Raw genomic sequence first — 25,611 nt, forward strand, 5'->3', positions numbered from 1 at the left:
TATATATATATATCAGAAGATGAACATTATGTTTCTAAACATATTGTTAGGAAACTATTAATTTTCATGGAAAACAATTGAAAACAAGGCACAGATATTTTCATGCTGGAGTCACACAGAGCAAAAAGTAATTAATATCTTGAATACTTATATTTAGTTGTATTTGTTCTCTTTTGTTTTAACATTCTCGCAATGAAGTTAAAAATTAACATTTTTCTCTATGAGTTTCCATCATATATGTAAAGTGGAAATCAATGATCTTGAGACGAAAAAGACTTAAATATGTTTAAACTTTGGATAAGTGACTGACACAAATGTTATGGTAAGCACTGGTCCATAAGTATGGTACTAAGCTAATTCAGTTAAGATCATCATAGATGTAAAAATAGAAACAAACAAACAAAATAACAAACAACCCTCAAAATATGAATAAATAATAAACCATGTATTTCATTTATGTAAAACAGATTTTTACAGTTATGTAGGACACTGGATAATGTTTGACCCTCAGCATCAACCGTTTGTCTATTTTAGACCATGCAGGCTACTCTATATTCTTTCAAATTTCTTGAGAAGGCACAGTGGCTGGATAAAAACTACATTCATAAAAATGGATCTGTATTCTATAGACTACCCTAAAACCAAAACACCAGCAACAACTGTGTATTACCAAAGCCTCACATAATACACATGCTGAAAGATCACATGTATTTTAGAAAGAGAACATATACATTTTTTTATGTTTCTTATGTTTTAAGTAGGGAACACTGCCATATGTTATGTTTGAAATGAAGGACAATCATAACACATAGACCTGAACACAAACCACAGTGAAACTAATAGTGATAAATCAGTTTTTCTTTCTCTGCAGACTGTTTACAGCATATTTATATTCAAATATTTCAAATTATGTGTTATTATCTGGCATAACGAGTAACAATTCACCGCATAAAAAGTTTCTGCAAAGGTAAATCTGCTTCCAAATCCAGTGATTTATTTAACATAATAATAATTAAAAAAAAAAAAAGCCTCAAAATAAGAAACAGGCTATGTGACCACACATTTTCTACAACAAAAATTCTGAGTAAAATGTTATATTTACCTTGGGATACATTATAAAATGCCATCATATCTTCAGTGACATTTCTAAATATCAATTTGGCTGATTTTATGAAACACTGCTCTTATTTCTCTAGGGCCAATCTGAACAAACACTAACTACTACTGCAACAGAAATTTCTTAGTCCAATAGCACTGTTGATGAATAAGAAAAATACAAAGCCGTATCATTTTCTCCACAATTCACAGATACGAAATACTCCAAACTCCATTCACATCCAGGTTAGACTTTATCAGCCTACCTACATCTGTTTAAAACACGGGTTAGTGTTTTAGTCAGAGAGGACTCTTTTTTTTTTTTTTTTTTTTTCCAGATATTGGCTATCACATTTTATAATAATTCTTCTGTTAAAAGAAACGCACACTGTGTAAAATAACAAATTACAGAGTAACTATTTAGATCTATTTACTTCAAAGTTCATAAACAGAACCTGTCAAAATAAGGATTTTTGATGAATGTTTCTACTATTATGCTGTTTAACTGCTTGGAGCTTTAAGAAAGTGAATTCACATCAGTATAACTGAGTTTTGGAACTTGCCACAAACTGGGTGATTCACAATCTTCCTGTGTTTCCCAGTGCCTATGAAGCATATTTTTTTCATATTAAGATATAAGGTTGCATGCTAATAAAGTATGTAAGAGGGTTATGATGTATAGCCCTCTGAGTATATAATGTATATTATACATTCATATATATATAACATCTAATGTATAGACCTCTAAACATGCTTTCTATGTCATTCATGCCAAATATTTGAGGTTAAACAAAATCTCAAAGTTCTGTACATCCTATGTTTAACCCTTGATCAGAAAAAGCTATTTATTTAGTATTTTTATCTTCTGTTTAGGAACAATCCTAGCAATAAAGTAAAATAAAAAATAAATTTCAAAATATATATATATGATGTACGCTTCCAACATACTAGCTAACAATTATTTCATTTTCATAAAACAGCCCAGTTGTAGTTTAGAATATGTTTCCAAGCCAAGCAGGCTTACAGTTTATCATTGTTATTATTATATATATTTTATTATATATATATAGGCATCTAATGATTTTAGGGCATAATTCTATTTTAGCATTCTTGGAGCAAAGCAAAGAGCCCAAAATAAGTCAAACTTGTTTTCTCTGTATAAATCCAGTATCAAATACATATTGAATGTTCCTTGTACTTTACATATATTCCCACAGAATAAAGAGACAAGAGTATATACACAAATAATTCCATTTTATTAAACTTTTAAATTTCATTCATCTTAATGTTCTTTTTCATGACTGGGGATTAAGGTTTAATTTCAGTAAATTTTGTTCTCTGTGGTACTTATGAATATACACAAAATAAGTGATTCCATAGACATATAGGACTACAGATATATTTATATTAACTAGGAAGTAAGCAATGTGAAAACACATTTTTAGGACAAAGAAGCAGCCATGTGCAACCACAAACAGAAATTAGAAAAAATGACAGCTGTATAAGCCTGTAATGCTGGTCTTTTCTCATAGATAAACACGGACAAATTGCTTCCTCTTCACTGTTCTACAAGAGTTTCCACAACATCATGACAAATATTTTCACGTCACATAGGTTTAATATGCTTCAATAAACTGCATTATAAAAAATCAGTTACCATCCATTATGTAGTAGGAACCAATAGCTGTACTATACGCAACTTTGAATATCTATAGGAGAGTTACATTGTAGTAAATGTATATTAGCTCGTCACATTTTGTTGTATGGTTTTATCTTTGATGCATCAAAATAACACACTTTATTTTTACCGAACAAAGCACGGATGAAGTAAAAAACAATTCGTAATTTGTCCAGATACACATGACATTTGTGGCAAATTAGAACTCTTAAAATCTCTTCAGAGTTTTACACCTCAGAACAAAACAAAAACCACATACTACCTAAATTAAACCTTAATCCCCAGTCATGAAAAAGAACATCAAGATGAATGAAGTTTAAAAGTTTAATAAAATGAAACTATTCAAACTGTAATCTCCTTTTTACTGATATGTCTAATTTGGAGGTAAATCCTTAATGAATATCTAAGTGGCAAAAGTTGTGATAATCAGCTTCATAGCTGAAACGAAGAAACTCTATTGTGACCTCTCTGTCCTTCTTCTCACTCCAGTCATGTTTGCATCATTCTCATATTTCACTGTTTATCTGAAACATTCACAAAATTATTAGGTAAAAAATACTTAGGTTAAAAGTAACTAGGCATTTTAAATATATATATATATATATATATGTATATAAATTTGTTATCTTAAGATGTTTGCAAGTTTCTGTAATACTCAAAAAATTGATTTTTTTTTTTAATTGACACTCTTGAAGGATACTCTGACAAAAGACACCTGTAAATTACTAATATTAAAAAGTATTTAAATATATTACATGACTATAGAGTCCATGGAACATACTATAGAATGCTTCTCAAACATTGCTGTAAACTGACTGATGGCAGTGAGTTAAGTTGCATGCTACAGTTTATTAAAGTTTTAACATTAACTGTTGGAGAAGAAAATACTGCCTGCAAGCCAACAGTAGATTATCATGTGTTATAACCCTATAAAATTTTAAATATATATATATATATATATATATATATATGAGAGTTTTTTTGTTTGTTTGTTTTGAGGTAATGAAAATGAGAGATTCTTCCTATAATAATGCGTAAAATGCTAAACTGTATTCCCTCTCTTCCAGTAAAAATAGAACTATTTTTTAATACGGCTTGAAGTGTTAACTTCTTTAACAGAAGTTAAACTGAAAATGAGAAGTGGGGAAGCAAACCCAGTCAGGACTAAAGATCTAATACCAACAGTAGTTGAGCTGTGTGGCATAAAGAAAAAGCTATTGCTGCAGAGTGGGTAAACTAGAGAGCTAATAGTTCTCCCCAAACCAGTTAAATATGAAGCCTTCTACAGTGTAGGCAAAGGACTGTGGCATGCTTTTTGACATCAAGACAAGTTGCAAGTTGAGTCACATTATGTGATCTTTGATTACAAGTGGTTTTATTATGTTTTTGTTTGTGGGGGGTTTATTTTTTATTTACATTTTGTGGGAGGGAAGAAGCAAGAGGAGAGAAAGGAAGAGATAAAGGTATAGACTATGATAAAGATATCATTGCAAAAGTAACCCTCTACTCAAGCTCTATTGGCAGTGATTTTAAATGGACAAGTTTATTATGTTTCTTCTTGTCGTCTTACAGTTTGCATGAACAGGAGAGAATCAGCACATTCTCAGAGAATATTGAGAATCTCAGCAGAGCTTTAAAGTATTCAAATAACCAGTATCTTATTTCAAATAAAGGATCTATTGGTGGATCTATTGATGGTGTCACCATCAAAACTGAAGATTTTAGCTTGTTTTTACACTCTGTATAGTGCTAAAGAACATGATTATTTGGATGGCCCTTGGTACAGAACCCGTTGGGTGATTTTTTTTTTTTTCCTTTTAGAAGCGTACTATGGTAAAAATAAATCTGTATAGATAATCTAACAGAACTGACCATAATAATATTTTTATAATTACTTGTATTCATATGAATCCATACCATTTTTTTTGAAATACAGAACAATTCCAAACAAAAAGAGGGGGTACAGTGCCTATGATAAGTTGGTTGTCTGAACCCCACTTAGCAACGATCATATTTTCTTCACTTTGAATATGTTGATAGGATAGCTAAATAATTTCTGGGTTTTGAGTGCATTCAGAGGCCATACTAAGAGATTCAGGTATGTGGATATGATACAAGTTTTGAAACCATTTAAGAGGAGGTGTGAAAGTTGTGGTGCCTTGTCAGTATTGCACACCGGAATAACTATTAACTAGTAACTTTCTCCAACAGGAAAGTTATTAAGATGAAAAATAATCTATTAGCTAAATCTTGCTAGGACAAACAAATTTAGAGGTGTTCTACTGTTGTATTTTTATATACATTAATATCAAAATAGAACAGAAATGAAGAACTAAACTGTCTTCATGAAGCATGAAATAACGAAAAAGCCTGGATGAGTGGGGCTCTAACACTAAGTTTATGTCCAAAGTACTGTTAAAAACAAAACCTCAATTGCCTCTATTCTACCTCGTGCACTTGTGACAGTCCAGCTATTGACCTTAACAGGACAGCTTTTGGACTTAACAATCATTTTGTCTTATTTGCCATAAATAAATAAATAAATGTGGAAGTCAAAAGTCCATCACTACTACAAAGTTATACCTCAATACAATTTGCACTCTTTACTGACAGAATTAAAAAATATGTCCTTAAAGGCAACAAACAGATCTTCAAGTCATAATGTAATGTCCATCAGAAATGTAAACCCTTATTTCCTGAAAAGTTCAGCATAGGTAGAAAGAGTACAGCTGAATGAAGTAATCACAGTGAATGGAAATCAACCTCGTAACTCTAATTTCCAGACACTAACTGCTCCTTTTCACAAATTATCTATTATGTTTCAGGTTAATGTTGTTTTCAAATATGTACAATTAAACTATTTCTCTGAGGAAGCTGGCAGTGTTGGAATTAAGCTTCAACACCTTTCCTATCCATGAAACTGATAGGCAAAAAAAAAAAGTCAGTTTATGTTAGAATAAAATGTCAGTTTATGTTAGAATAAAACCAAGGTTTTATTCTTTATTCTATTATTAAGGGAGGTTGTTTGTATTTCTTTCTGTGTGAAAAGCTATATAACAAAAGATAAACAGAAATAAGATACACAGGGTATTCATATCAGCTTGACTGTTAGATGATTCAGTCTGAATAGGAATTGAACACCTGAATGAACTCTGCAGTGATTTATTAAATGTGGAAGAGCTTCAACAAAATAGTCTTAAGAGGATCTATCCCAGCCTAGATAATAGGCTTTCCCATTTTTTTATTTTTATTTTTTTTCCCAGAAAATCTTTTCCTAGATTTTCCATTTTTCAGTTTAGTTTATTCTAGGACCTTATGTTCTCATTGAGTATTTTCATGAAAACTTTGGGCTTTATGGAGTTGATGTTTTCCAGACTTCATTATTTAAAAAAAAAAAAAAAAAAAAAAAAAAAAAGCACCCCAACAACAAAACAGTATTATCACTTAAATATCCGTCTACAGTTGTTTATATATATATATATATACACACACACACACATTATATATTATATGGACAGGAAAGTAAAACAGTGCTATGTCTCATATCTTAAGAAATTGTATGCTTCTTAAAAAGGCATTAAACAATGAGATGCATCTGATCACCCCAAAATATCAATTCTGATCTAAATCATAAACATTATTCTTGTATCTGTCAAACAGAACTTCCATACTATAAACAGAAACAATATCATACATTAAAATATTTTTACACTGACATATGAACTTTTTAAGATGAAAAATGTGAAAATATATTCAGAAAGATAACCATACAACCCAAATCAGTACTTACATGTACAATCATGTACTAATACAAAAAGTTACCACACATCTTTCCACAGTATAGAAGAAACTACCATCTCTTAAATATTTTACATTTCTTGTAAAGTCCCAGTCAGGCCAATGAAAGAAAAGTTCACCCTCAAACAACCATCAGTGTTTGAAACAAAGAGAAGCATCAATAGCTTTCTTCACCTAATCCACTGCAGCCAGAAGGCAGATTATGTGGATATGAATACCATGCTCTTCCAGATTTTATAAACAATATCCTTCATGTAAATTGATACCATTTTAGTCCACTGGAGCCAGCGATGAAGAACTGGCAAAAGCATTCACTTACACTTAGCTGGAAATATAACTTCTTGTGAAAAAGCAGTTTCTTCAATCATGGTATGTGGCTTCTGTACATATGATGAAACATAAATGTCTAAGATAATTCAGAACTACAGACACCTTTACACCTACTAATCATAAAACCACAAGAGTGTGAATGTACCATAACCAATTTCAACTTAATCAGTTCTAGGCCATTAGACTTGGCGAAAAGTATTTCCACTCAACTATGAGAGTCTGCTACAGTCATATCCCTTTGAAGGTCAGCAATTTGCACTGTTGACCTTCAATAGGGCATAAATGTTGGCAACCAATTAATTTATTATAATAACCAATAATCACAAAACAATACTAAAAATAGATCATATTTAATCAATATAAAGACAAAATTTTAATTATTTTTTTTTTATTAGAATGGGCTGAACCTCTTGAACCTCTCTCTATTCTAAAATTGCTTTGTAGCCTCTTAGCCATGCTCTACTGCTGATACAATCATTTGATACTGAGTGGGGAATATCAGTATCCCCTTCCTAAGATTTGTCTGCCTGGGCTCAGGGCAGAGAGCATAGCTGAGGGCCTGCTCCTCAGCTGCTTGGGAAGGACCAGAAAACAGTGTTTCCAGAACACCCTGCTGGAAACCCTAAGCAAAGGCTTCTCTTCCTTCCCTTGGGAGCTTTTACGCTGAGGCTCTCTCCATGGGACTTGCATGGGCTCCAGTCCCAGCAGCCACGTCATATTTGCAGCCATGCCTGTGCTTGGCCAAATCAACCATTAATATGGCCTCAGAGCTCACTGACTGGCTTCCTGGAGAGTCACCATGAACTTGCCTAGTGATTTGGACTTTCAGCTGACCCAGTCTGCCACCACCCAATCTACTCTGCTTTCCTTCTCAGGTGCTGAGGGATTGGTGAAAGGATGAAAGTCTCTGCCTCGTCCGACCTTGGTGCTGTGCTCAGCTCCTGGCTCCCCTTTCCTTTCGAAACAGGTGGATCTCTGATATATTTGGGTAGAGGTCAACATACACACTTTGACACCGATACCAAAATTGCAGTAGTACAACATAAGAGAACGTGAAATTCCAAATTCTTATAGCTACAATATATGTACACAACATTGGCAAAAGAAGATAATAGTCTCCATGGATTAATCACTTGGTAAATTTCAAAGACCTCTTGCAAACACTATAATGAGAGAAAACATAATAATATTTTCTAGAAAACTTTCAGAAAGACTTCTACGGCCTTGCTCAGGCATGGTATATTCACAATAGTGTATTGAATACAGTATGTTCTTCTGCACTAAAGAAATGAAATCTCTTTCCAGCGTGGTTTCTGCACATTTATACTACACATTTGGTAATATGATAATAAATGTCCTTGCTAATAGGATGACACATATGGAACCAAACAATGTCACCTATCTGAAAAAAAACACAGGAAAAAATAAAAGGAATTAATCAGTGAATGAAAGAATGTGTATAATACAAGCTGAGAGGGAGCAATACAATAAGGTAATCACCCCAAATATTCCAATCAGAAACTGGATAAATCAGTGTTGACTTTGGTGTCTAAAGTCCTCTTAAATGACTTCTTGGTATATCTGAGTGTAGACGAAAGGCAAAATAATGATGAAAAATATGTGCTTTCCTCTGCTCATGTTATATTAAGAATGTCTTGAAGGTATTTTTTAATGTACCTCCTATTCAACAACAATTAAACACAGTTTAGAAATATGAAACATTATTCCCTTACCCCCAAAAAAGTAATTTATTCAACAATGTTTCTGCATTATGAAGGGCAGAAGTAGGGTACAACATTTGTTTTTTTAAGGAACCATCTTTTTTTCATTCTTAAGCATTAAACAAAGTTCTAGTCAAGCTATCTTTAAATAAATAAATAAATAAAAGGACATTCTCTTCAGATGGAGAAGTAACTTTGTTCATCAGCCATTATTTTTCTTCCTTACAAATTCTCTGAAACTAAAACAGGTCAATATCCCTAAATTGAGCAAAGCAAAGCATACAGAAAGTGACTGGGTCAGACAAAAGGTATTCAGCTTTATAAAACAATGTTTATGCAGGTTTTTTTTTTTTTTAATAATAAAATAGAAGGTAGAGATCCTATTTCAGTTTTCTCCTTTTGCACAAGACTTACTTAAGGCCTGATTTATTTATGTAGTTAATAAATGAATAAATATATAAATAGAAAAGCATAAAAATAAAAAACTTAGTATAACGAAAAGACAACCTTTATTAATTAACAGTTTGACCAGAATTACTTGGAGAAAGAGAATCCAACACTAATTCATTCAGCATAAAAGGCAAACATCAGACCTAAATTAGAATAGTCTTATAGGGATGAAGACTCGATGAACATAATAACCCAAGATAGCTATCTTGAAAGCAATGAGGAAAGCATAGCACAGCAGGACAAAGCACATACTTCAGACATCTAGTGCTGTCTGTTTCTGCATTATGTTCCTGGTATGAAATGTCACAAACCACATCTTTTTCCAAGGGAGAAAAAAAAATAAAAAAAGAGACCCAATGCTAATTAAGACCGATTTCCATAATTAGCCCCTTTTTCCCCCCTTTAAAAAAATGAAGTAGTCAACAACCAAATCTTAAAGTCTGATACTTCAAAGCAGCCACTTTATACAAGCTAGAAGTTAAGCTTACAGATATCATTCCAAACACGGCTAAAGTTTCTACCTAATTGAAGCTGTAATAGACAGATTTGATAGGCTGAATTTAGAATAATGAAAACTTGAATTGACCAGCAACACAATATCATATATACATTTGTCTTTACCAAGTGACAGCTTAATTATGAGAAAAAAAATAAAATAAAAAAAATCCCCAACCTTCTAGCACCACCAATATGTAAAGAACGTATTTCAGAAATAAATAAAAGGGGGGGGGGGGGGGGGGGGGGGGGTGGTGTAAAAAAGAGAGAGAATTAAGGAAGAACTCTGAATTTTATTTTTATCACAGATATGGTCTGAAACCACATTCTAGTCCAAGAATAGGGGAGAAAAAAATAAAACTTAAAGAGAAATATAGCATACTTATCTGACTCAGGAAAAATAAATAAATAAATAAATAAATAAAAACTTCTATATGCTGGAATACCTAGTTATTGAACGTGGGAGAAAATAAGGAAGAAGGCACATGAAAAGAGAGATAAATGACAAATTTCCATGCCATAGAAAGATCTTACCAGTAGACACCTAAAGGAAGACTTGACTTAAGCCACAGCAGAAAAAAGAAAAAAAAGTGAAATTATTTAGAAAGCTTAGGAATACCAACAAAAACAAAGTTACTATGGTATTTAAAGCAGTAAAAGAAAGTAGGGTCAACTGAAATGCACCCTAGAAAGGTCTACAATACTAAGTGATGAAACTTAACAGAGAAAACTATAAAGAAATATAAAACAGAACAGTTCTGATTCTACTGATAGAGGTATAGATCCAGTTTGCTACTATCATTCAAAATGAGATTGTACAATAATAAATGTTCCTTTATTTCAAAAAGACTTTTTATTTTTAAAGTATATTGTGCAATAACAAGAAAAAAAAAGTCTAAGATTTATTAGGAAAAGAATACTAAGCCTAACAGGAAATATAATTACCCAAACATTAATATCTTTATTAATGAATTTCTGTTTACCATTCTGTCCGTCTCTCCCCCCAGTTTCAGTCTATGGAATGGAATTGACCATTTCAGCACAAATGTGATTAGAAAGAAGAGTCGTATAAAGCAACTGTATCCCAAGTGGTAATTCTGACAAAACATGCTGCTTTTGAAAAATCTGCTAAGGGCACAAATTGTGCAGCCACTGCTGCTTAACCATCACAATAAGTAGTCCCAGAGGTTTGTATTGAAACAAAGATAATTCTCTGTTGGATGAACAGTGCTAACTGAAGTATCAAAGTGTTTAACAATAGTACCATAATGTTCTCTTGAGTATTTTTTCTGATGAAGAGTTAAAAAACGTATTAACAACTCAAAGAGATCTGTGACACAAAACCAGGAATTAAACACACAGCAATTATTACAAGCCCTTACTACTCATACTTCACCTAGGCAAATCATAAAGTTCCATCTCCATACTGTGGTGCCTCCTGGAAGCACCTCTGGCAGATCACATGCTGGGCTAGACAGATTCAGACCTCTGACCACTGTTGACAAGGTAGCGATTTGCATTCCCTTCTGTATTTGTCTGTGTTCACATTATTAAGTCAGCACAGCAAAAGCTGGTAAGCAGACTGCAGCAGCAGGTGCTGAGGGCTGCACCTGCAATAGGAGACATTCTCAAAAACTGACATTGGTCCAGCCCTGTCAAGCCCTTAGGGCTTGGAAAAACCACAGTGAATACCTGAAGCAGAATTTCCCACATAGTCCTCTACAGAAGAAATCAAGTAAAGCATGTACAAAACCACCCAACAATACACCAATACCGATTCAACAGGGGATACTAGGAGACCTGTCTTAAAGCCCCATTAATTCTTTGAACCAAAACGTTCACGTATATCCGTGCAGCTGCAGCATTTGTCACCTTATCTCATTCCTTTTATTATTCTCAATCACTTGTTAAATTTTTATTTCACAACTGTAATTGTAAATACTTTTCTCGTTAATAATTTATGGTAGGTTTGTATGGAGCTTAGAGTAATAAGGCTGTATCTCATTAGAAGTGTTCTACATTCAAGTAAACAATAGGAACAAATAAAAATGAATAAACTTTTAAATGATCCAAATATTTCCGGGAAGAATAAAATAGAGTCTGAATCTACTTGTAGTATAGAATATTTTATATTTTTTTTAGCAAAAGAGAAAAGTATTTAGCACTTGAATAACCAAAACTGTAACTGATATTTTGCTTTTATAAATATATATATATATACATATATATGCACACCTGTGATTCACATACTATATAAAATGCATGTTACTGTGACACATATTACTAATCTCTAATGGTGAATATGGTGAAGGGTCTGGAGGGGATGATGTATGAGGAGTGGCTGAGGTCTCTTGGTTTGTTCAGCCCAGAGCACAGCAGGCTGAGGGGAGGCCACATGGCGGCCTGAAGCTTCCTCACAAGGGGAGCGAAGGGGCTGGTGCTGAGCTCTGCTCCCTGGGGACAGCGACAGGACCCAAGTAAATGGCATGGATCTGGGACAGGGGAGGGTCAGGCTGGGTGTTAGGAAAAGGTTCATCACCAAGAGGGTGGTTGGGGATTGGGACAGGCTCCCCAGGGAAGTGGTCACAACACCAAGCCTGCTGGAGTTTAAGAAGCGTATGGACAACACTCTCAGACATAGTGTCTGATTTTTGTTGGTCCTGTGTGCAGCCAGGAGTTGGACTCAATGATCCTTGTGGGTCCCTTCCAACTCAGGATATTCTATGATCCTATGGTTCTATTCTGATCCAACAGCATCTCATCCAAAGGGATAATTAGCAGTAATCTATTAGAACATTGCAGACACTGGAGACAAAGGTCTGACATATACAGAGATGTCTGAAACTAAAAAATAAAAAAATAATCCGCTCCTGCTTAGAGATGAAAAGCACCTGGTAATATATTTTTTTTTCTTTCCACCAGGTAGCAAAAGACAATAGATGTAAACATTATTTGTTTTCATTAATCATTGTATTTATAAAAAGGATACTTTATAAACAGCCTAAAAATAACTCCTTCATGAACATTTCATTTTGTACTAGCTTTTCCATTTGGAACAGAGACGCTGAAAAAAATAAAGGGGGGGGGGGGGGGGGGGGGGCGTGTCGAACAACTCATTTTTCTTCTCACAGGCTTTTCTCACAGTGTAAGAAAGCACTGGAGAGATGCTCCAAGCACTTGCAAAAATGGAGAATGTTTTAATTCCCAAATATTATTAAAGCTAAGATTAATGATTAGATTGACAAGAGAAAAAGTCCACACCAGTGGACAGTCACAACTCTTTATGTGTTGCAAAATGTAGTATAGAAGGGTCCCTGAGACAAAATGTGGAAGGAGAAGCAAGAAATGAGCAGGCGAAATTGTTAAAGCCTGTTCAAAGATGTAATCACTGAGAAGTGTAGCACGGGTATAAAACAAAGATTTAGGAAGTGGAAAAAGTTCTAGCAGCAGTAGACTTTTCCTCAGTCTATTTCCAGAGCTCTAAATATATATATATAAACTTACAAAGAGCATTTGTTAACGTGTTAAAATAGGATTAATAACAATAACTAATCCAATGCTAAATTGTAATGATTTTTTTTTCTCCTAATACATAATAAAAGGATATTTATCAGGTCTTTCTGAGTTGTTTTGGTGTACATTATAAAATGTTACTTGTTTTTTCCATTTGTTTTGTTGTTGTTCTTTTTGCTTTAAAGGAAATTTAAAGCCCCTGCAGAAACAAGGTGTTTATATTTTATTCCAGTTGTGCTGCTTCCTTTTATTATTGCAATACTGACTATTATCACATTATTTCTAATATGAAGCAGCTGCTCCATATTTGCACCAGTCACTCGTGAAACTCAAGAAAATTTAGTAAAGTTGGAAGGAGGTAATACCGTAGTTAAACAGATATATTTTTTTTCCCTGTAGCAGATACTGTTCTGGTTAAAATATAAATTAAATGGTTTTATAAAATTGTTCATAATTTGAACTGTTATTTCCTAATGTTACATAAAACCTATCTACTGAGGGGTAAATCTATTAAGAATTGGACAAGAAGAAACACTCCTTTGACCTGTGCCGGTGGAGGGAAGGGGTGGGGAGAGGGCTGGGAGTAGCAGGGGAAGGAAGGAAGTGTCATTTAGTTGGTTAGTTTTAGATGACAGATTTGAATTTAGGATTTCAGACATTTCATGCCACAATATTTGATTATAAGAAAAGAATGAGCGATCTGTTGCTTGTATCTGTTCTTCAAGTATACAAATATGAAATACAAGTCAGTTTACATACTTCATGTAGATTGCAGCATGTGATTAATTTTTCGAATAATTTATAAATTTTAAAATAGATTTCCACTAATATTTTGACAAAGATGCACAAAGTTTATTAGTTTTTTTAGTAATAAAACAAATAATTCATGTTTTTGAAAATGTTATTATTTTGATTTTCCCAGATCTTAAATAAGCAATGATTGAACTGTTTCAAAATGATTGAACTTATTCAATCCTTATTCGAGTAAAAATAAACAAACAAATAGATTTAGGAAGTGGCAATTTAGTCTCAGAACCTTTAGTGGTTTTTATGGTTAAATTTAGGAAGGATGTCATTCACATCATAATCATTCCAAAACAAAAGTTCATATCTATAAGAATTAAATCTCATTCAAGACATTATCATAAAAATGAAATATTTCCTGTGTAGCAGGGCATACACCCACAATGGCATTCTGGTGGAAGGGCCAGGGTGGCCTGGCAGATATTCACTCATTTTGGCTGCTAGGCCCAGCCATGCCCTGAGGTGGGGCCACTGGAGCCCATCCTTGCCTTCAAGAGGAGACCTGCAGCCCTTGCCCCCTTCCTGTTGTCACCACCTTGCCATGCAAACCCAGCACATCTTAATTTTTCAAAGAATTTGTATAAAAAATGGAGTGCTTCCTACTTTTGAAAAATCAAACCTAAAATGTTGATGTTGTTGATGATTAGCTTAACATTACTTAGCAATCTTGCTAAATAATGTTAAGCTAAAATGGCTTCATAAAAATGCATGTTATATGTCATCACATCTTTGAGATATATGCATTTTTTTCTAATATTATAGCCTTATTATATTAAAGTTGGAAACTAAAGTTTAAAAAAAATAATAAATTAGTCTATGAATCCCCAAGCTTCACATTCTAGACCTAGATCCTGTACTAGTCCTCTACAAAACATATTCAATGAATCAACACTTAATAAACAGATATGTAGCATAACAATTAGAGAGAATACAAAATAACACAGTTATTATTTCTTGAAATTAACATATAAATTTGCCTAAAGGTGATATTTACAGCTGAAATAGAAAATCTCTTTCCATAAAAAGTATGATGGTATTGATCTATACCATCAACAAGTTTTTTTTCTTCATTTTATCCCTTCATAGATGAACAAGTTAGATCCATTTAATTTTTTTTGCCATTCTACTCATCAAACAATACAGCTATTAATTTAAAGGGCATTCTATGTTCCATCAAGTACAACCAATAAAACAATGTAGTAACAATGTTTGATCTCAATTGTTTCATCAGTTTTTCTCATCTTGTTTGACAGGAGGTAACCTTTTAAAAACTGCACATGGAAACATTTTCAACCAACATACTGCCAGCTAAGAATAATATTAAGGCTTCGTGTTTTGAGCAAAATATGATTCATATTAACTTTTCTACTCAGAACTTCAATTTGTATACATGGCAAGAGATTGCATGCATTCTATATATTTTAGAGGTGTCCATATTAAAGAGCAAGACATCGTCAACATGAAATTATTTACATAAGGATATCCCTCTGTCTTTTGATACCCTAATATTCTGTTATATTCCATTTATAAACTGTTATAAAAGAAAAAAAAATGTTGTCATTGGTTGTTTATAACCTTTAAAAGTATGAATCAGACATACATCAATTAATATCACTATATGCTGTTCTAAACAACTAGAACAGATCTCCATATTACATATACAGGTTTTGGAGAAGCAAGGGTATTAGGTAACTGTTTTGCTCTCAAGTTCATTCTACAACACATTACCTGTAAATCTGTAAATGTAAATTGTAAATGTAAAAAATGTAAATGGAAATCTGTAACCATTCATATTAAAATTGATAAAAATCTCTACATAGCTGTGATTTCAATCTTGCATGTTTCCTTTTGCTTACCTAAACATCTAACCATCACCCATGTCATACAGAAATCCTTATTCACTCTTCTAGTCTTGTGTATAGCATGTTATTTTAATTGAACTCAAACTACCATGCCAGGAAAAAAAAAAAAAAAAAAAAAAAAAAAGGCTTTTGGATTAGAATCCAAAGTCATTCTGTGTTTTTTGATGATGTTCGGTGATTCCATGATTTGCAGGAGTTATTGTGAATCACAGAGAGAACAGCTGCAAATAAATCTTTTCCCATCCTATTCTTTGGATGATAACTACTATCAAGCTACCAGATGATGGTTTACAGTTTCATCTGCTAATAAATTATCATTTTTAATTTTTCTCATTGAAACTGATAGTTAATAGTTTTGAAGACAATCTTATCCTGAAATCACCAGCTATGAAAATGCAAACACTACAGGAACATGCACTTTTATAATAGGAAAAGAAAGATGCTAGAGCTTCGTATCCACCTTTTGACTTTGATAAAAAGATGTAAAGTATTCTCACAGCCATGATACTAACAGATAGACCTGATCACAGATGTCTAATATTCTATGCAAGTAACATTAAAAAAAAAATCTAGATAAATAAAAGGTATTTGAAATACAGTAACAAGCCAAAGCAGATATCCATCTTTCTGGCCATGTCTCTAGCCTCAAATTACTTGCATTACAAAGAAATCATGAAAATCTTCATATCATATGATGTGATAAATACCAGTAATGGAAAATCAAAAACAGATGTTCATTGTATAAGAAGATATTCTATAAAGGTAAACTATATATGTGAAATACAATTTGCTGTTCCTGAGCCACCACAGAAATACAGGAAAATCATTACATTTAGCAGCAGACCTCAGGTATAGAATAGCCTCTCTCCTAATCTTTCCCAAGAAAAATTACCTAGTGTAACAATACCTCAAATCTGGTTCCTCTGGTTGGTATTGTTCAACGCTAAATGCACATAAAATGGCATTAAAAGATTTCTTATTTAAGCAAATAAGAATGATTCTCATTGCCCAATTTGCAACATCAAGTATGTACGTTTACATTTTTTTGTTGTTAGATTTTGCTTTCTCTTATACAGCTTTCAGAGTCTCAATGAAAGTGGAAGTCTTCTGGATTACTACTTAATGTATTGGCATAAAAAATCATAAGATAGAAGAAATACCCAGAGATAAGGGTCTCTGAATAATTTATCACATCATTATTTATAGCTATACAATAATGGTTTAAAAGTGAACAGATTTTAGAAGAATATAAAATAAGAAATATTATTCCTCCTTCAGTTTTCTCTTTCCTGAAAAGAGATTAAATATTCAGAAAGACAGATAAATGATTTGTCTCACATTTTGTTTGCTTTGACCTTTATCAGGACTCTGTAGCTACCAAAGATTAATTATTCTCTTCAGTTCCTCCTGGTCATAACTTTTGCTCCATAGTCTTCTTTTCAGATTTATAATTTCCCATGGTTCTTTTTAAAAATGAAAAAAAATCTTTCTCTTTCTGTACCCTGCAGAAATTCAAAGTCACTGAGCACTAATTGTGCATATCTGATATGCAGAAACACAGATGTTCTGTCTTTTATAGCTCTTTAGCTCTTGTTTTAGGGACAACTTTTATTATTATTTTCATTTTGAAATAGTAATTCTTCATGCTCCCCAAGTAATCAAACTAAGAAATGCACATACCTTATTTTTAGCCAGCAGCTTACTTTGTATATTTTGATGATCACAGCTCAGTTTAATTGGCGTTGCTTTATTTTTCATTTCCAGAAGTCCCTGAATTTCTTTCACCTGCAACTTCAGTGTTCTGCTTTCTTCTTCCAAACTTTGCTTTTCTGCTTCAAGTCTCTCTCTCTTTCCCCATTCAGAGGTATTCTCAAGCTTCAGCCTTTCCACCTGGGAAGAATTTATGGGGGGAGCAAGAGAACAAACAAAAAAGAAAAGGGAAGTGGAATAATAAAGTAAAATCTGTTTTTTATTATAAGAAGAAGCTAACAGCCTCACCCCAAAATAAGGTGGGCATCTTAAAAATCAGTCCAAGATGTAGTACTTTTCCATGGTATGTAAAGTCAAGAACTTGAACAACAAGTTTTTCATAAATTGTATTTTCATAAAAGTAAATCATAAGATAGATAACATTTTAAAATAGTAACTAGCAACCAAAATCTTATTTATTTCCATTCTATTTATGGAACAACACTATTAAAAAAACTCTTTTAAATTACACTGAGATTGATTTTGGTCTGACAGTGTCAAAGTTCACTTTCTACTTCCCTAAAGATGAAGTATAATCACATTTTCATGTATTGTCTATTTTTACTTTAGAATTACTACAATGAATATTCATTATACTGAAGTTATAAATTAAGTCTTCATCACTAGAGACTACTATCCTAATAACCAAAGGAAAGATTTTAAGTTTTCACACTACTCTATTTCTTAACATCACAATTAATAATCTTAACATAATTATCTTTTATAATCACTAGTGCTACCTTAATTTAGGATAAACAAGTTTTCTTAATTCACAAATCTAATCCACATATAGGAGGAATTAAAAGTAGGAACAAAAAGCCGCATTACTAGTCATAGGACGTAATTATCTCACAGCTGATTTTATTCAGAGACAAGGAGATAGAGGTTATGTCAAGAATGTAATAAATGCTCCTCAGATTTAAAAATGAAAAACAGAGGTAAAACAAGTTGATCTTTATAGCACAAAACTGGTACTAATATATTTATTGGAAGATTATGATTGCAAGCACTTACTACTAACAAGTTATTATCAATAGATACTTATCAAAAGATTAAAACAGATTAAAATAGATTAAAAATGTGCAAATGAAAGATTCAGGTTCTTTCAATGGACTTAAAAAAAAAAAAGATGAAAACTGCTCATATACAGAAGTAAAAATATTAGGATCTTTACAATTTTTAGTTCCATGAAGGACAGAATCAACTATTTGATAAAAGTATGGAGACTGACTACAGTGGAAGGCACGTTATTCTAAGCAAGGAAGGCTTTAGAAAGAAATAGAGAGGTAGGTGGGGTTTTGCTTGTTTGTTTGTTTGTTTTGTTTTTCAGATATTGCTTACTTTTATTCTAAAATAAATTTCTGGCAGATAATGATAAGCTGCTGAATGTTAAACAAAGAGAATGAGACATTACATCAGAGAAACTTAATTCAGACCCTGTTAATTGTAACAATGTGATTACCTAGCTAAATCAATTAATAAACTTGTCTCTTCCCACCTTATTTCTAGAAAATTTTCAGTTCTTTAAGGCCCTAGTTCTTCACATGTCCTATGGACCAGAAGTGTTCTCAGTAATGAAACTAAGCAAAGTGTTTGTAATACCAAGGCATAATACATGTATATGTACGTATTGTACATATATATGTACATATACATATACATATGTACATATACATATATATTCACAACTGAATTTAACTAAACTCAGAATTAGGCTTACCTGTTTTGACATAAACTGTCACATCTTTTTACATTATTAAAAAGGAGATCCAGCCCTGCAACTAAACTCATAGGAAGAGTGGTGCCGTTGTGTTAAAAGGTCTCCAGATAACCACAAAAGCCAGCTCAAACTGTTTCAATGACAGGATCCCAGTCTACTTTTGCTTCTTTCACAGAGAGTTCAACACACTGAGGCTGAGGAGCCTTTGTTCAAAAGAATGCTACATGACACTATCAAATCACATTGTTTGCACACTGAGAACCCTGTTTTAGTCTTCCTGGTCTGACCATTTTATGTCATGGTCTTGACTGTAAATAAGTTGCACATACAGCAATATATGTAGATACTAAAACATAAATTTTACATATATGTAAAGAGACATACATATGTATACATATAGATAGGCACATGCCTAAATGTTACAGTGTCCTGTTCCAGGGACACTATACTATGTAGTATTAGATTTTAATAGAACACAGCGATAAAAAGTGGGTGTGGGTTTTTTCATTGTTTGTTTGGTTATTTGGTTGTTGTTTTTGTTTAAGAACACATCAATTATAACTGAAAACAGTGAATGTAAAAAAATGGAAAAATGGAAAAAATGAGAAAAGTTATTCAATCTTACATTTAAATATTTTTTTATCCTTCAACTTGGGCAGCTATAGTGAGTCAGCTGCTCCTATTTTCCTCAGTCAAAACCATATCTTCAAGAGCAAATAGCTTATATATGTGGAAAAAAATCACAAAAGAAATTGAATCACATTTCCTCTCAAAAGTAAAATAGCTTTCTAACTGGGGCTGAACTGTAGCCAGATAAGAGTGAAGGGATAAGTATATTCCAACCTGTTGTCTAGTTGAAGATAGATACATACTTGGTAAAGTCCTTACTAAGTAAAATCAAACATTAACAATGAGTCACAAAAATTAATCCATTTAAAATCATTTCATTATATTTTTCATGCCATTTGAATTTTCTTAAATACTGAGCAAAGCCTCCAGGAAAGAAAATGTCAGGAAAAGATGAAACAATATGCATGAAAATATATATTCATTTAGAAGCATGGATCAAAATGAAAGTGAGCAAACATATCAATCATTCATGCAGTTTGCTAGGATTCTCAAGAAAATATTTAAATTATCAAAGGACAAATGATCCTTTGAAGTATATGTATTGTATTAAATATATATATAGATATATACATATAATCCAAGTACAAATAAATATTTTTTGTCTGCCTGGTAAAGACAAAAATCATATTAAATGGAAAATAGGAAGTATTAGTATTTACTAACAACAATCATATTCTTTTCCAGATATTTCTCTAGATAGTGTTTTAAATATGATAAACTAGAAGATTTTCCCAAAGATTGAGCAAAGTAGGAAAAAAGAAAAACCAAAGTGTTTTTTTCTCCACAAGCATTGTTACTGATAACGAAGACCAGTAATATAGAAACAGCAGTGCTGATGATTCAGAACATTTCCATGTATACATCAGAACCCAGCCATGATATTCTCTGTTTGAAAATGAGACCCATACTACCCAAAGCTTTCTGTCATTTAGGTATGGACACTTTATTAGCAAAAGGAATAAATGGGAAAATAGAGACAAAAGAACTCAGAAATTATAAGAATATACTTATTAACAAATTCATTAGAGCCATATCCAAATTCTAAGTCCATTCACATAAATACAGAGAATAGGTACCAACTAAAAAAGCAACTTCTCAGAGGTAAAAATTCAATGGATTATGTTTAGAGTTACTTTATTCTGCCAACAAAAAGATTCTTCCTCAGGCTGTTCCTTTTTGTAATGGATTACATGTTCCTCTTAAAAAAAAATAAAAATACACATACGTACTCTTAGAACTTTGTTAAGTCTTAACACGTTGATATGCTGTTGAAGGTACTGTTTGGAGACAGCTCAAAACAGTCCTTAAAACTGAAATGGGCTTTTGATCTAAGATTATGTACAGTAGCAAGAAAGGAAGGAATATATTTCTTTTACGCTCTGCATCATATTGGCAGACTAACTGGGAACTAATTTTAACTTTTCAAACCATATACTACTATATAGTAATTATCTTTACATTATGGACTTCTCCTTGTATAAAAAGACTTTACACAGCTACTAAACTACTAACTTTGTTGTTGTCATTTTTGTTGTTTGTTTGTTTGTTTGTTTTTCCCATCTGGGTAGAGAAAGATACAGAGTGAAAAGCTTACATATTTTACATTTGTGCTACCTCACAGTCTTAGAAATATAAAACTAAATCCTCTAGAATGTGATAAGCATCTGTACTAATATTAAACATGGAATAGGGATTGACCTTTCCTCTTTTTTATTTTTATTTTTTCCCCTCATGGTCTTCCCACTAGTGACAGGAGTCTAAGATGTTAACTGCAATGCTCAAAACTATGCTAGATGCTCATGTGTTCCTAATGATGTCTTTAAACTTTATCCACTGAATTTATGTACAGTAACTAGAAAAGAAAGGATCACATAGTTCTATCTACCAACAAATTATTTCTCCCTCAAATTGCTCTGATTTATAGTTATTCAAACACTGTTCAGTGAATTACAAAATCTGTATCTTTCTAAATAAATATACAAGCATAATATCTTACAAATACCCATGATAGATTTGGTACACCAGAACCCCCTAAGTTTTTACAAAGCATCTGCCAAAATACACAACTACAAATTCTAAGCCTCGAGGTTCACCTTTTCACAGTGATGATGCTAATCAATACCAATTCATTTTTGGCTGACTTCATGTAGAGAGAAATCACAAAGCTATCCAAGGTTGAATTTCAGTCAAGCAATTAAGCACAAGATGACTATCAAGCCAAGAGGCAATGTGAAAGATAAATTTACTTATCTGCGTCTGTAAAATTTAATTCAGTGCACCCAGGATGGCTACAAGCTCATGTCTACAATGATAATTTTTAATATTTAATATACCAGGTACATAAGGATCTCTAGAATATTCACAAAATGATTTTGTATATGTTAGTACATTTAATAGACAAGTTTGGTATCACTGATTTTAGTATAAATCATTGCTCAGCAAAGTACTAGAACTCATATTTTCTGAGGTACTATATTGGCTAATTTTCAGAATGTTAATAATTCTTATTGGTTTGTTGTTCATCAGAGTTCTCCCAAACAATATCTTATGCTTATTCAAAATGACATTTTTCATATAATGCTCTCAAAGTATTTGGGGAAGGTGCCAGATCCCAAATTTCAGATATCATCTCAGACCACAAACATCACAAAGTCCTCATGTGTGAATTTGTCACTCCCAGATAAAAAGATCAGCTTCCTCTTGAGTGGACAGAATTTGTCTCCACATGTGAGTAATGCATTCCCAGTTCCACTCATGCTTCCAACCCCGTCAGAGCACTGGGCATACTCCCCACCCAGCTCCTGGAGTTCAGCCTGCAGCATCTGAGGCCAGCTAGCTGGTGTGTAAAGATGTGTAAAAGATGTGTAAAGATGTGTAGCTAGCTGTGTTGTAAAGAGCTGGAAGAAGACTCAGCAGAAGTCTTCACTTCATGGCTACCTTTAATGTGAATCTTTCCCCGCTCAGTCCCTTCCTGAGCTACATTGCAGCTGTGCTTCTGCCATGACACATTCACTGAACAGTCTGAGGAGTATCAAGAGGGATTACAGAGCCCTGGGAGCAGCAGCAAGGGACTCCGGAGTGTAGGCCCTTTCTTCATCAGTCCTGTTGGTCAAAGGGAAGGGGACTGAAATGGCGAGTCTGTGGTGATTTTACCCTGCTGGGCAGCAAAACTCCACCATAGTCACTCTCTCACTCCCCCTTCTCAAATGAAAAGGGGGAGAAAATATGACGGAAAGGGCTCAACGGTTGACATAAAGGCAGGGAGATTAATATAATTTATTGCCTATCACTAGCAGACTAGAGCAATGAGAAATTAAAAATAAACTAAACCCACCTTTCATCTCCATCTACCCTTTTCTACATCATCCCCCTGAGTAGTACAGGGGAATGGGGAATGGGGGCTATGGTCAGTCCCTAAGGCTTTGTCTCCACCTCTCCTTCACAGTCACTCTCTGGCCCTGCTCCATGTGGGGTCCCTCCCATGGGATGCCGTTCTTCCCAAACTGATCCTGCTTGGGTTGCCCACAGGCAGAAGCTCTTCAAGAACTGCTCCAACATGGGTCTGTACCACAGGGGCCATCTGTCAGGAGCAAACTGCTCCAGCACAGGTCCCCCACAGGCAGCAGCTCCCCCTAGACCCCCTGCTCCTGCATGGGCTCCTCTCCACGGGCTGCAGCTCCGGCCCGGGGCCTGCAGAGGCTCTCCATGGGCCGCAGCCTCCTCTAGGCCACATCCACCTGCTTTACCAGGGGCTCCTCCTCAGACTGCAGCGTGGAGATCTGCTCCGCCATGGGACCCATGGGCTGCAGGGGGACAGCCTGCTCCATCAGGGGCCACAGGGGAACTTCTGCTTCGTGCCTGGAGCACCTCCTGCCCTCCTTCTGCACTGACCATGGTGTCTACAGAGCTGGTTCTCTCCCATTTTCTCACTCCTCTCTCCCAGCTGGTGTTATGCAGCAGTTCTTTTTCCCTTCATTAACTTTGCTCTCCCAGAGGCCCAACCAGTGTTGCTCATTGGCTCAGCTCTGGCCAGTAGTCTGTCCCTTTTGGAGCCAGCTGAAGCTGGCTCTGCTCTGAAATGGGGCATCTCCTGGGCTCTGCTCACAGAGGCCACCCCTGCAGACCACCGCTACCAAACCCTTTCCACTTAAATCCAATACACATTTGATGCTGGCAAATCAACAGATGTTTGCAGGTCTGGTGCCACAGACAGGGGTTTGGCTACTTAGACCATGGGAGTCACTTTGAGAAACCTAGTCTTCTGGGAGCTGATGGAGCCCACCTGCCAGAGCAGGGGAAGAGCATCTTTGGTCATAGGCTTGCCAAGCTGGTGTAGAGGGCTTTAAACTAGAGTTGCTGGGGGACGGGAACATCCCATCCTGGAGGAGAAGGGGCCTTTTTTTCCCTCCGTCTTCACTGACAAGAGAATATATGTACTTGATATATGTGGCTCTAGCCACAGGAAGAAAAAAAAAAAAAAAAGAGAGAGTCAGGGAACTAAAGGCCAGTCAGTCTCACCTCTGTGTCTGTCAAGATCATGGAGCAGATCCTTCTGGAAACTATGCTAAGGCAAACAGAAAAAAAAGAGGTGATTGGTGACAGCCAACATGGCTTCACTAAGGGCAGGTCATGCCTGACAAATATGGTGGCCTTCTGTGACAGGGTTACAGCACTGGTGGATGGGGAAAAGCAGACATCATCTACCTGGACTTGTGCAAAGCATTTGACACTGTCCCATGTGATATCCTTGTCTCTAAATGGAAAAGACATGGATTTGACATAGGGACACTTGGTGGGTAAGGAATTGTCTGGATGGTATCACGCAAAGAGTTGCGGTCAATGGATCAATGTCCAAATGGAGATTAGTGACAAGTGGTGTTCCTCATGAGTTGGTATTGGGACCAGTGCTGTTTAACATCTTTGTTGGTGACATGTATATTGGGATTGGGTGCACCCTCAGCAAGTCTGTGGATGACACGAAGCCGTGTGGTGCAGTTGACATGCTAGAGGGAAGGGATGCCATCCAGGGGGAACTGGACAGACTTGAGAGGTGTGTCCCTTCAAAGCCAAACCATTCTATTAATCTATGATCCAGAACTGAGCTCCAGCCCTGGTCCACAATGGACTTGGCTTCCCACACCTTCCCCATCACTGTGGACTTTTCTGATAAGCTGGATCTGAACCTGCTCTGCTGACCTGCCTTAAGTACTGTGGGACTGGACCCCGGACAGCATTACCTCAGCCTACCAGCTCTCCTTCACTTAGAGAGCAGCCTGCCTGTCTGCTCCCTGACAACATCACAAACATACGTGTCTCTCATAACAAAAGAGCAAAGGAACAGTGTATGTCAGAAAGCACTAACCTCTGGATAAAGTCTTTACTGACTTAAAAGAGAAAAATAGGGAAAAAAAAATCAGAGTGAGTTTAGATTGGTCTTTGAGGTTTAATTAAAAATGATTTTTTTAAAAAAATATTCTGAAATAATCCTGAATACAATCTTCCCAAAAGTACTGATTTTATAGAAGCAAAGGGCAGCGTGAAATCATTTACTCAAATCTGCTCTTTAAAAACCTGTATATTTATGTATTTGCATTTCAAACAAAGACAGGAGAGATTCATATAAATTTAATTTAGATTGTAGATTATAAAACTTGGGAAAAGCTAGGAAAGTGTTTCTAGAGACCTATGATTTTCAGCTTTCAAAAGGAAGCATTTAAAATACAGATGAAGACAAGCCAAGCATTATAGTAAGAAGATGTAATTTTG

General features: G+C 34.4%; 1 protein-coding gene across 3 annotated transcripts in view; it reads right to left on the reverse strand.

Moving 5' to 3' along the window:
• CCDC102B (coiled-coil domain containing 102B) overlaps window positions 1-25,611 on the reverse strand; it is a 166,143-nt gene that overhangs the window by 96,407 nt on the left and 44,125 nt on the right. For 2 of the 3 annotated variants that reach the window (XM_040549774.1, XM_040549773.1), the window contains one exon: window positions 17,427-17,636. In XM_040549774.1, coding sequence (XP_040405708.1) covers window positions 17,427-17,636 — 210 coding nt within the window. The remainder of the gene's footprint in view (window positions 1-17,426; window positions 17,637-25,611) is intronic. The other variant, XM_040549775.1, reaches the window with a different exon arrangement.

This window comes from Cygnus olor, chromosome 2 (assembly GCF_009769625.2).
Source record: "Cygnus olor isolate bCygOlo1 chromosome 2, bCygOlo1.pri.v2, whole genome shotgun sequence".
Lineage (NCBI taxonomy): Eukaryota > Metazoa > Chordata > Aves > Anseriformes > Anatidae > Cygnus > Cygnus olor.